The 13,510-nt window shown below is 36.9% G+C and overlaps 4 protein-coding genes across 4 annotated transcripts; 3 read left to right on the top strand and 1 right to left on the bottom strand.

Annotated features, from left to right (window-relative positions):
- On the top strand, positions 924–4,691 carry LOC104792457 (T-complex protein 1 subunit theta-like). Its single transcript, XM_010518643.2, has 13 exons — positions 924–1,271; positions 1,449–1,711; positions 1,809–1,955; positions 2,065–2,226; positions 2,337–2,414; positions 2,666–2,799; positions 2,940–3,012; positions 3,095–3,172; positions 3,268–3,390; positions 3,505–3,599; positions 3,736–3,945; positions 4,107–4,164; positions 4,423–4,691. Exons 1-13 carry the CDS (start codon positions 1,121–1,123, stop codon positions 4,498–4,500), a joined length of 1,650 nt encoding a protein of 549 aa, XP_010516945.1. The 5' UTR covers positions 924–1,120; the 3' UTR covers positions 4,501–4,691.
- On the bottom strand, positions 4,658–7,574 carry LOC104792543. Its single transcript, XM_010518759.2, has 3 exons — positions 7,313–7,574; positions 5,593–6,769; positions 4,658–5,510 (listed from the first exon to the last, which is right to left on the bottom strand). Exons 2-3 carry the CDS (start codon positions 6,748–6,750, stop codon positions 5,004–5,006), a joined length of 1,665 nt encoding a protein of 554 aa, XP_010517061.1. The 5' UTR covers positions 6,751–6,769; positions 7,313–7,574; the 3' UTR covers positions 4,658–5,003.
- Positions 9,056–10,435, top strand: LOC104792640 (short-chain type dehydrogenase/reductase-like). Its single transcript, XM_010518866.2, has 2 exons — positions 9,056–9,500; positions 9,877–10,435. The coding sequence occupies exons 1-2, from the start codon at positions 9,112–9,114 to the stop codon at positions 10,283–10,285; spliced, it is 798 nt and encodes a 265-aa protein (XP_010517168.1). The 5' UTR covers positions 9,056–9,111; the 3' UTR covers positions 10,286–10,435.
- Positions 12,487–13,510, top strand: LOC104792723 (strigolactone esterase D14). Its single transcript, XM_010518973.2, has one exon. The coding sequence runs from the start codon at positions 12,605–12,607 to the stop codon at positions 13,406–13,408; it is 804 nt and encodes a 267-aa protein (XP_010517275.1). The 5' UTR covers positions 12,487–12,604; the 3' UTR covers positions 13,409–13,510.

The following is a 13,510-nucleotide window of genomic DNA, read 5'->3' on the forward strand; positions in this document are numbered from 1 at the left end:
ATCAAAGACATACCAAACAGTCTCTTGAGACACATAACGCTTGCGAATAACGAGAACAAGCCTGTGACTAATAGCAGAGACACACAAGAGGTTCGTTACACTTCCCTTAAACCCTTCTTTGGACATGGTTGAATTGAAAGCTTGAAGTTTATTTGAATCCTTCAGTCAGGCTATTTAACTGTAATGGTGTTGGTTTTGGTGCAGGTGAATCTGGAGCATGGGATCAAGATCATAAAGATCTTCAAGGAGTACATGAGCAAGACATGTATACTTGATGATTACAAGTTCTATGAGACAAGGCAAAAGATCATCAGAGATAAGAAGATCAAACAAAAGAAACAGGTAGAGTTTTCCTTTAAACCCTGCTGCATCTAGAACTACATCAACAACCCCTGTTTTTAAGCTTTGTTGATTCTGATTGTTTGTTTTTTTTGTATATATAGGCCCTTGAAGGAGCTTCCGGGGAAACAACAATTAACTTGTGTTGAAAGCTGGAATCGATGCAAGGAAAGAAGATGACTTAATTAAAAGAAACCTAGTTTTTTTGAATCATGTTTTTTTCTTCAGGCTTTGGATTTCTGAAAAACCTTCATACACACATCTTTAATCTGTGTGTTCTCTGCTTATCTAAACCCAAAACTTAGATTTGTCTTTTGTTCCCTTTTTAAGGGAACGCACATCTGATATAAAACAAAAACAACTCTATGCTTTCTTTGCTCTCATATTCCCTTCAAAGATCGTATTTATCAACGCTATTTTTTTTTGTAGCCACAAACATAATTTCTCTTTTCGTCCCTAAACTTTCTTATAATAAGAATTTCAATCCTAAAGATTAAAGATCTCGCTCTTTGCCCATCTCACCTTAACAGTGAAACGACAACGTTTACAGAGTAAACGAAGTGTTTTAAAAACCTCACGAGGTTCTTTCTAGGGCAATCTCTCTCGGGCCACTTTAACTCACAGAAGAGCTTTCTCTCTCTCTCTCTCTAAACAACTTAAAAAAAAAAGAAAAGAAAAAAACAAACACAGAGCTTCTTCTTCTTCTTCGCTTTTAGGGTTTTTGCTCTTCTCTGTTCGAGTGACCAAAGTTCAAAGCGTATACAGATCGTTACCTGAGAAAATGGTGGGTATGTCGATGCAGCCATACGGTATCCAATCGATGCTTAAAGAAGGTTACAGGCATCTCTCGGGTCTCGACGAAGCCGTCATTAAGAACATTGAAGCTTGCAAGGAGCTCTCCACCATTACCCGCACCTCTCTCGGCCCTAATGGTTCGTTAAACTTTCGCTGATTTGTGCCTTGATCTATTACTGGAAATGATGAATCTCGTTTTTCTTAGTAGGATCTGCCTGTCTTGTGTATATTTAAAAGTAAACTTGATCTGTTGTTTCTAGGGATTCAGATTTCGGATTATAACTGAGTTGTTTGTTTCTGATGGTTTCTTTCAGGAATGAATAAAATGGTTATCAATCATTTGGATAAACTGTTTGTGACAAGTGACGCTGGTACTATTGTGAACGAACTTGAGATTCAGCACCCGGCTGCTAAACTTTTGGTTTTAGCTGCTAAGGCACAGCAAGAAGAAATTGGAGATGGTGCTAATCTGGTTATCTCTTTTGCTGGTGAACTTCTTCAAAACGCTGAGGAGCTTATCAGGATGGGGCTTCATCCCAGTGAGATCATTAGTGGATATACTAAAGCTATCAATAAGGTTTGTTGGTTGGTTGGTGAATATCTGAATTACTGTATTGTGCTTTTTAATTTGTTCCTCTGATGAGTATATTTGACTAATGTTATTGATTGTGCAGACTGTTGAAATTTTGGAACAACTGGTTGAGAGTGGTTCTCAGACCATGGATGTGCGTAACAAGGACGAAGTTATTTCCCGGATGAGAGCAGCTGTTGCAAGCAAGCAGTTTGGCCAAGAGGAGATCATATGCTCTTTGGTCGCTGACGTAATTATTCCTTGCTATCTGTTTGTTTCCTGTTTCATTTTTCAGATTGTTATTTCTTCAAGTTTATGGCAGATTTAGAGTTTACTTGACGGGTTCACTTATTTTCTAGGCATGCATTCAAGTCTGCCCAAAGAACCCTACGAATTTCAATGTTGATAACGTCCGTGTTGCCAAGCTTTTGGGAGGAGGCTTGCACAATTCTTGCATAGTCCGTGGTATGGTCATGAAAAGTGATGCTGTTGGTAGCATTAAGCGGATGGAGAAGGCTAAGGTGAGATTCTTTTCTTGTGTTTATGCTTTTGACCAAGTTTTTGTTGTTGGTCTGAATTGATCAATGTTTGGCCCCTAGATGTCCCTGAATCATCTTTGTGCTTTCTTCAGGTTGCTGTATTTGCGGGTGGCGTTGATACTAATGCAACAGAGACCAAAGGAACTGTCCTCATTCATAGTGCTGAGCAGGTTAGTCTGTCCTTTAAGTTTGGAATCTCTATTTTTGACCATATGCTTTCAGTGTTTTGATGAGGTAGAACAAGATGAGACTTCTTTATCAATGATGCATACGAGTTTCACTGCACTTAGATTTGTTACTGCCATATTAAAATGTGAAAATTACAAGTCTGGCGTCTATTAAATATATGCTTCCTCAAGGATGGTTGTGTGTGTTCAAATCGTTGTTGTGACAAATTTCTCCTTTTATGTTGGATTTCTAGCTAGAGAACTATGCAAAAACAGAGGAAGCTAAAGTTGAGGAGTTGATTAAAGCTGTTGCTGAATCAGGAGCCAAAGTCATTGTTAGCGGGGGATCCATTGGAGAAATGGCATTGCATTTCTGTGAGCGCTACAAGTATGTGTAGATCATATCTTTTTATACTCCTTTTTACGATTGTTATTACCTGCATTCTGATTCTCCATTGTTCCGTTGTAGCTTCATATGATAATACATGTCTTTACTGGCCTTTTATATACGAACATTTTTCATGGCAGGATAATGGTATTGAAAATCAGCTCAAAGTTTGAACTGAGGCGCTTCTGCCGTACAGCTGGTGCTGTCGCCCATGTAAGTGTTTCTAATTGGCTACCTGAATGAGTATCGAACGGTGGTTTTTTTCCTGGCTTTTAATACTTTAATTATCAAACAGTTAAAGCTTAGCCGGCCAAGCCCTGATGATCTGGGATATGTTGATTCTATATCAGTTGAGGAAATTGGTGGTGTGACAGTAAGTACTCTGAAGTCATTTCCTATCTTTTAAGTTATTATTTTTTGTCTTTCATTGATCATTGACAATTCTCGGTCTTCTTGTGATGTCTTTAGGTCACAATTGCTAGAAACGAGGAAGGTGGTAACTCCATCTCTACCGTGGTTTTGCGTGGAAGCACGGATAGCATTTTGGACGACCTTGAGAGAGCTGTTGATGATGGAGTTAATACATACAAGGTAATATCTGCTGGGTTAAAGATTTGTTTTCCCTGTCTAGTTTCCGTTTTGCCAAATATATTGTATATATCTTGACCGTGATTACTGATTAGATTAGTTCTATTTACTTCTCAGGCCATGTGCAGAGACAGCCGTATTGTTCCTGGGGCTGCAGCTACTGAGATAGAATTGGCTCAAAGATTGAAGGAATATGCCAATGCAGAAATAGGGTACTTTCTTTTACTTAGTTTATTAGATGATATCATTTTGGGTAGTTTTTCAAAAATTATCCATGTGAGGCTAGCTTTTTATGCAAAACTGTCTATGGTTTGGTAACTAAACTCTGGTTTCACTTTTGAATTTCAGGTTGGACAAATATGCTATCTCCAAATACGCTGAGAGTTTTGAGTTTGTACCCAAAACCCTTGCAGATAATTCTGGCCTCAATGCAATGGAAATCATAGCCGCTCTGTACACTGGACATGGATCTGGAAACGCAAAACTAGGCATTGACTTAGAGGAAGGTGCTTGTAAAGATGTTTCAGAGACGAAAGTATGGGATCTTTTTGCAACCAAGTAAGTTTCACACTGTCTTTCAGCCATCAGATCTTTCTATCAGACTTCTCCATAATTGCTTAGCAGTTCTTGAACATATAATAACTGAAGTAGAATTCTGATGCTTACAAAGAAGACCATTCATTTGAATTTATGACTAAGACGTGCAAGTCTCTGTGCAGGTTATTTGCTCTTAAATATGCTTCAGATGCTGCATGCACTGTGCTTCGTGTAGACCAGGTATGCACTAACTGACTTGATTTAATCTTTGGTGAACGAAGCAATTTTTCATTGATATCTTTAGGTGTTGTCATCACATGAAGGAAAAATATATTGTTGGTTGAATGCTATATTTTACAAGATTAGTATATAAACAAAGCCACCTTAAGTCCCTTGTTCGTGCAAACTCTTTATTCGATATTCAGTTCCTTCGATAGATATCCATTTAAGTATTCTAAAACCTGCATATTTATACTCTAATATGTGTAAAATGTGCAGATTATAATGGCGAAACCAGCTGGTGGACCAAGGAGAGATGCAGCTGCCGCCGCAGGTGCTGGTGCCGAGGAAGACTAAGCCGGAGAATATATACCTCGTAGTGAAACTCTTTTCTTTTGTAACCCTTTGTTCTCTCAATTCTGAGGAAATTTTGTTATGTCTCAGCCTAAGATTTGTGATCTTTGTATACACATCCCAACTGAAGTGTGTTGCCTTCTTTTTGTTTTTTGTCTTGTTTTGTTAGTGAAATTGTTTCTAGGATTTTCTCAGTTAAGACTTCGAACGGTTGTGGCTTAATTTTGAATTTGAACTAATGTGAATTTGGTTTAGATTCGCTTCCACTTTTGGACGAGTGACAAAAGAGCAAGAGAACCAAGCTAGAACGTTTGAACTTTGAACCTATGAACATATTAGTTTGGTTAACATTAATTTGTCTTTTGGGCAAGTGACAAATTCACCAGGAAAAGTAAACAAACAAACTTGTATGAACATGATCCACACATTGACAAAAGAACAAGGGAACTAAGCTACAATTTGAACCTATGTAAGTTCTAAGCTTTTGTATGTTCATCCCATGGACGTTAAGTCGGAACAAGATGAGGCATCATATCATCCTGGAGATGCATCCACATGAAAGAAGCAAACCCTGCAACTGCAATAGAAAAGACACCCAGCCCAAATTTTAACACACGCTTACTCCGTCCCAGCCGTGGGTCTATATCAGTCTCCCCTGTCTTAAGTTTGGCCTCAGAATCCAGATCTGACTTCGGTTTCTCATAGATATCTTCTGTTGTGTTGGTTGGACTAGTAGTGCCAGATGTATCATATATTGATGACGATGATGAGCTTTCACTGAACTGTTGCAGCTGCTCTCTGTTGTCTAGTAACTCAGTGAATGGATCTTGTGTGAAACCATGCCTGTGATGTTTTGAACAGATGTCTCCTGATTGTCTCTTCTTGGTGCTTCGTCTGGAACTTCTTGAGCGGTTCGTCCTAGAGCTCACAGATTCATTAAACTCAGAACTTCTGTTCCGCTGATGGAACCAAACTGACTCAATATTCTCATCTTCAACACCAAAACATTGAATCTGAAATCAAAGAAGCAGAAAAAATGAAAATTCAGTGAAAAAGGACACACAAGGGAAGGTAGATTTAAAGTTGTTATTTTACCTGATTTCCATATCTTGGACTCTCGATTACAGAATCAGTTTCTTGGTTATTCTCTCTGTAATCCACCAAAGGAGAGCCTGAAACAGCAGTTCTTCCACTGCCTACACCAGAAAACAGAACATCATCCTCGTCTTGATCGTTTACACAACTCCCATCATGTCTACTATAAACACTCCCATCATGTGCTCCAAGACTTGGTGTAGACTTGATTGATCCGCTGAGCGAGATTCGGGGCTTGCAGTTCTCTGCATCAAACATGGGATCTGCCTCAGCGATTAATATCTCTGCTTGTCTCATGGTTTCATAAGCTGCCATTTTGACATAATGCACCTCATCTTTTTGGTGTTTCTCCATCTCGTGACATATAAGCTCTAGCTCAGAAAAAACACTCTTGGGATTCAAATTCTTCATCAGAAAATTGAGCATCTGTATAGCTAAAAGCCGTTTCTGAGAATCATCTTCAACAACACCTAAATCCAGAATCCTCAGACCCGACTTCACCAAAAGCCTTGCATACGCCTCCACAGTAAAAGGATTGTGTTTGGCAAGTGTCATAACAAGTGCCATATGAGAGTTGGCTTCACTTGAAGTGGCTTCAAGGGCAACAGCTAAGCTTTGACAAACATTATTAACCATTTCACTAGAAGCAGATCGCCAATTATCGCAATCCACAAGTGACTTCAAGCAAAGAGCAGATCCCAAAGCAAGATGCTGCTGATGTTGTGAATCAATAAGAGAATCAGAGAGCGGCTTACAAAGAGAGTGAACCACATTCGTTTTCTTATCTCCAGGTGTAGTAGGATCAATTCCAAATCTAGCCATAGCAGCTACCGCCTTAGAGCAAGCCTGCTGAACACGTAAAGACCCTTCACTAAAACTCAACGTCCTTACGATCGCTGGCATGATAGTATCTACATGAGGAGCGATTTTGACTCCATGAGCACGAGCAAGGTCTTCAAAGAGAGAAACCGTGTAGCCACCAGATTCAGAACCAATCTCTTTGACTTGAGAAAGTTGATCAACAAAGACATGAATCACCTTAGCATCCAAATCTTTCACAATGGATCTCAGATTGCTCATTGCAGTCTTGTGAGAATCTGGATCTTTATCAAGATTAGCCAACTCTTGTCTAAATGCCGAACCGATATTTCTACCCATTGTTCCCCTCTCCTGGTTCCTGTGAAAACAAAAAAAAAACCACAATGAATTCAATAAGAACAACAGTAGCGTAAAATTCTCTTGAAGTGACAAGAAGTATATATACAGTATCAGATTTATTCGTGAATCCTAAACAATATATAACTTTTTACCAAAGTGAGTATACTCAGTGATTCTAAACCATATCCGAATAAGGAAAACAAATCAATCAACACCCATTTTCATATGATGATTATACCAAAACCAATACTCAATTCCAAAAAAAAAAAGGTGAGACCAAACGCAAAACATCATTCTCCGGATGAATTATGAAAATCCGAACAGAACTGATTAGATTAGATTACGTAAACTTCCCAAAAAAAAACGGATCTTTTTTTACATTAAAACCATCGAAGGAAAGTGATAAATACACGAACTTTGGTCTTTGGAATTACAAATCCAAAACGAATTGAATATAATAACTGAATGAAAGAAGAGTAACCCTAATCGAAAAAACACAAGAGTATCGAATTCAGAGAAAGTGAAGTCGATGTTGAATAGCCAAAGTCACAAAGAAGCGTACCAGTGGCCCTCACAGCGAAGATTGACCCAACAAAATTCAAGAAAGACCCAACAAGAATCTATCTAAAAATTCCCCAGATTCCTCCTATAGAGTAGTCGCTCTTCTTCTCTCTCTCTCTCTCTCTAATACGATGCGAAGGAAACCAGAAAAAAACAAAAACAAAAGAGGATTCAACTTTGTTTGTTTGATTTTTGAATTGAGAGTTTGGTGAGATGGGCGGGTTTGTTTAGGGAACCCTCCCTTTATTATTTTCCTCTTTTTATCGAAACGGTACCAATGTTATCAATGTTATCAAAACTAGAGCCTTTACAAAATCGTTTTGGGGGAAGAAACTAAAAAAAAAATTAATTATTGAACTGCTTGTTTACTCCTTAGTAACTTCTTAAATCTATGAACCTTTTGGAAAAATAAGAGATTAAGATTACTTTGGAGATTTTTACCCAACAATAAAGATTAAGAAGATCATAGGAATTAATAGAATTATGGGTTTATTAGATAGATCAGTAAAGTTTTGGGTTTTTATCGTAATTAAGTTTAAGAATTTGTTTTCCTCTCAATTTGTGTTATTATTTTAGGAATATAATATTTTCTAGAATCTCGTAATTGGTTAAATTTTCACTTTTGTCCAAATTGACCAAATTGTTTTTTTTTTTTTTTAAATAGAAAATAGTAGTCAAATGGCATTAAATTTAGTCCTGGGCAAATAAACCGAACCGAAATTTCGGTTCCGACATGGATAGTGGACAATAACCGATTGGATAGTGTTTTAATTATCCATGGATATCGGTTATTAACCGAACCGAATCGATATCCATTCGGTTATCCAAATCAAACCGAATACGTACTAAAATTATGTTTTAGCCGAGAATTGAACTGAGACCTCTACAAACTGGAGTGTGCAACATGGCCACTGCACCAAGTTGAAGTTTTAGCTTTGTATTACGTATTAATTTATATAAGGTAATAAAAAGTAAACTAAAAAACTATATATATTTAGACAAAAAATACCAAAATATTTGAAATAAATCAAATATCAGGAAGTTTTTAGATATATTTGTTAAAATATAATCAAATTTTATTTAAATTATATTTTAAAAATTTATATTACACTATTTCGGATATCCGGAACCAAACCGAAAATAACCGAAACCGAACCGAACCCGAACCGAAATAGTAAATTAACCGAATGGATACTAAACTTCTATATCGAAACTAACCGAAACCGAATGAATATATCTGAAACCGAACCGAATACCCGAACGCCCATGACTAATTAAATCTGCGTATTCTTTACTATCATAGGAAACTTATTTCTCTATGTTCATTCCCCCAATTTTGGTCCAAATCCAATGCCTTTTATTTTATTTTTCAATTAGGGAATTAAGAATTTGAATTGAATCAATCCTTCCAAATTGGCAAAACAGTGAAATTTGGTAGCAAAAATAATCGACTCAACAAAAATTAAGAATTAAATTCGTAATTCAAGCTTAAATTAATGTTATTGTTCTAACAAAATTATAATATTTATTATTAACTTAGATTTATGTTGACCACAAAAATAATTTTTTTTTTTTTTTTTAAAAGGACAGTTCCCCAATATACTAATGGGAATAATCTATAAATATGCAGATATAAAAGGGGGGAACTGTAAAGAAGCGGGTAGGGGTAAATTTGTTACTTTATAAAGTTAAGGGGCTGATTTTGTCAGAGGAAACTATATAAAAACATGCCAATCCACTAGTTTCCATCAGTCCCCATTACATCACACTACTAACACTCATCGAATTCGAATCGTTTTCATGGCTACACAACCGCCGCTTCCACTCGCCGGAAGAGTCGCCATCGTCACCGGCTCATCCCGTGGAATTGGCCGAGCTATAGCTATCCACCTAGCTGAACTCGGTGCGAGGATTGTTATCAACTACACATCTAAAGCCGCAGACGCCGAGCGTGCCGCGGCTGAGATCAACGCTTTCCCAGTTAGGGAAGAAATCACTGGAAAAGGACCAAGAGCCATTGTGGTTCAAGCCAATGTCTCTGAACCAAGCCAGGTGAAATCGATGTTCGATGCGGCTGAGACTGCCTTTGAATCGCCGGTTCACATTCTGGTTAACTCCGCTGGGATTCTCGATCCCAACCACCCTACGATTGCTAACACATCAGTCGAAGATTTCGATCGCATCTTCAGGTATAAATAGAGACTGTTTCATTGATTTGGTTAGCTTCTTAATCCTAATAAAGCAAACAACTTTTTGTTAATTACTTAAGGTTAATTGTACAATGTGAGATTCAGATGTGACAATGGCCTATGGTTTTGAGTTAGAAATCTGAGTCCTTTAATATCCAAATGTTCCATGTTGCTGCATTCTTTAATCTCCAAGAATCCTCTGGTTGTTTCTTATGGACAATGGGCTATGGTTTTGAGTTAGAAAGCTGATTCCTTTAGTATATATTCAACTGAGATTTCTTTGTTTCAGTCATTGTTGAACCCTGGTGAGATTTTGTATGTATAGTTTCACTGTTACATCCAATAATACTCTGTTTTGTTGCTTATGGACTGGTAGTGTCAATACAAGAGGAGCGTTTCTGTGTAGCAAGGAAGCAGCCAATAGGCTAAAGAAAGGAGGTGGTGGTCGGATCATACTCGTGACATCTTCAACGACCCGATCCTTAAGACTAGGATATGGTACCTATGCAGCATCAAAAGCAGCTGTGGAAACTATGGTTAAGATTCTTGCGAAAGAGCTAAAAGGTACAGGAATAACTGCCAACTGTGTTGCTCCAGGACCTATAGCCACTGAGATGTTCTATGATGGAAAGAGCCCAGAGTTGGTTGAGAAGATAGCCGGAGAGTCTCCCTTTGGAAGGATTGGTGAAGCCAAAGACGTGGTGCCTCTTGTTGGATTCTTGGCTGGTGATGGTGGTGAATGGGTCAATGGTCAGATCATTCCAGTTAATGGTGGATATGTGTAAAAAAGATTGTGGTCTTTGACTCTTGGAGAGGAGCCTCTTCTTCCTCCTGATATCTTGAGAAATAAATTGGTGTTAAAACTTGTCAAAATTGAAACATTTGGGGTTCAGATGGAAATAACACGTATTTAAAATAAAACGTCTTATTCATAACACAGCCGTAATATTAAACACTCATTTACTCACCCTACAGATTATTATATACTGTACGTCCAAAAATTTATATCCAATTTCTTTTTATTTTTGTCGACATCCTTTTTTTTTTTTTTGGATACATAATATTTTTCTTATAAAACCTTAATATATCCACAGTTAATGTCATTTACGACCTCGTGTTTTCGTACTGACACATTCATTGAAAACACTTAATCTATATATATAAAGTTAGTTTTCGTACTAACTTCTCGTGTTGCCACGTCAGCTACCAAGTCAGCCACTTCTTCTTTAATTTCGTGGGTTTTACAGATTTTAATAAGCTCTTTAAACAATCATACAAATGACAAACTGATCAACTAAATTTCATCCAAAATTTATAGGTCCAACACTATTTCATTCAAAGTCTCTAGACCCAACACTATTTTTAAATCCTATGAACTCAATTTTTTATTTTAAAATATTCATTTAGTGCATGTTTTTTTGTTAAATATAATTAATCGAAAGTTTAAATAAAAAATAATTATGTAAAATAAATTAAATGTTAAAATAAGAAAACAATACTATAATTCTTCATTAGTGGTAATAATATAGTTAAAATTTTCTATTAAACTGATCATAATTTAAAATTTCAAATATCAAAACAAGGCAACCCAAACAACACTTTCAAAGAATCAAGGAAACACAACTAGAAATCAATTAAAATTATTTGGTAGCACTTCACAAATCCATCACCAAAGACAAAGACGCAAAGAGATGAACACACATTTAATAAACTAAAAAGATTAAGATATATGAATGCCACAGTCAGATAACCGTAACACAAAATTATATTAAAAAAACAACAGAGAAAAAAAAACAACCTGGACTTTATAAAATTACAGCAAGATAAACAAGAAAATTAATTTTCCCCAAAACACAACTCACATCGAATCGAAAAAACTACTTACAGGACAAAAGGGGGAAAAATTACAACCAATAACACAAAACAACTCACAACTTAATTAAGAAACCTAAATAAGCCAACATATATATTTTCATATAAACAAATTTGCAATCCAATTGACATTCACCTTTAACAAAATCAACAAGGAATAACGATTAAGACAGGAATGACTGAAAAAACGATTAAGAGCATCAAAAACATAAGTTCAATCCTCAAACAGACCTCTAGATCGGAAAATTGCTCTTCTCCTATCCGTTCACGAGGACATCGGATTTTGAAAATTAACAAATCAATTTCAACTCAATAACATATAAATAATGGCCCAATAAACCCACAAATTATAAGCCTTACAGAGAAATTGGGCCCGAATGAAACAAACAAAAATAGTCCAGACAAAAGGAATGTAAGTTATTGATTTTATTTATTTTTCTTAATAAAGTCCACAATCTTTTCACTCCAAACTCTAAAACATTGACAAAAAAATTACTCTAACAGTTTACAAGATACATATGAAAATATTAAATAACAATCCAACCACAAAATGGAAAATAATAATAAATTAATAACAACTAACAACTACAGCAAAACAACAATTTCAACTAAAAAATATTAACTTCTAATAATAATTTTTTTTTAAAAAGCATTATAAACACACAAGATGATCTCAATTTTTCCTTTAAAAACAGCAAACTAAATTATACTTACTGCAAAACATATTTTTATTAAAATATCCAACAAAACAAAAACAAATGTAAAGATGAATTAACAAAAACCAAAAAAAATATACACAACAAAACTCGGAATACACCTTAATCTAACTACCGCGCGTAACGCGGATCGATTGTTAGTGTTTTATAATATTCAATTTTAATCACCATACGAATACAACTACAGAACAAAAGAAAAAAATGGTTAAGAATAATCTCAAGTGCAACCAAACACCACCTCTGAAGCATCTTACAATCTTTTTAATAAAAAAATATCAAATGTGTGACGAATAATCAACGCATGCTCTTTGTATCCATAAACTCAAAAAGCCAATCGAAAAAGTATTGGATAATAAATAAATAATTGCAGTGGAAAAGAAAAAAAAAAAAAGAAAAAAAAAGAATTGTTCATTACAAACACACACACACCTACCCAATTACACAAGCTTTTATATAAACAGTATCCAACCCAACCCACTTCTTTACCATCATCCCAAACACACACAAGAAAAAAAAATGAGTCAACACAACATCTTAGAAGCTCTAAATGTTCGGGTCGTAGGTACGGGTGATCGGATCCTGTTTTTAGCCCATGGATTCGGTACAGACCAATCAGCATGGCACCTGATCCTTCCTTACTTCACCCAATCCTACAGAGTCGTCCTCTACGACTTAGTCTGCGCCGGCAGTGTCAACCCCGACTACTTCGACTTCAACCGCTACACGACTCTCGATCCTTACGTCGACGATCTCCTCAACATCGTCGATTCCCTAGGGATCCAGAACTGCGCTTACGTAGGCCACTCCGTCTCCGCTATGATCGGAATCATCGCTTCGATTCGTCGGCCGGAGCTTTTCTCGAAGCTGATCCTCATCGGATTCTCTCCTAGGTTCCTGAACGACGAGGATTACCACGGAGGGTTCGAAGAAGGAGAGATTGAGAAAGTTTTCTCGGCTATGGAAGCTAACTACGAAGCTTGGGTTCACGGATTTGCTCCGCTCGCCGTTGGAGCCGATGTTCCCGCGGCGGTTAGAGAGTTCAGCAGGACTCTGTTCAATATGCGTCCGGATATATCTCTGTTCGTATCGAGGACAGTGTTCAACAGCGATCTGAGAGGAGTCCTAGGGTTGGTTAGGGTTCCGACTTGCGTGATTCAGACGGCGAAAGATGTGTCAGTGCCGGCTTCGGTGGCGGAGTATCTGAGAAATCATCTAGGTGGAGATACGACTGTTGAGCAGCTTAAAACCGAAGGGCATTTGCCGCATCTTAGTGCTCCGGCTCAGCTTGCTCAGTTTCTCCGGCGAGCTCTTCCTCGGTGACCTTTTTCTTTTGAGAATGTGTCTGTGAGAAACAATAAAAAGTAGGAATATGGAAATTGTGGGGTCCACATGGAAAAAATACAAAAAAAAAAAAAAAAAAAA

Source organism: Camelina sativa, chromosome 1 (genome assembly GCF_000633955.1).
Source record: "Camelina sativa cultivar DH55 chromosome 1, Cs, whole genome shotgun sequence".
NCBI lineage: Eukaryota > Viridiplantae > Streptophyta > Magnoliopsida > Brassicales > Brassicaceae > Camelina > Camelina sativa.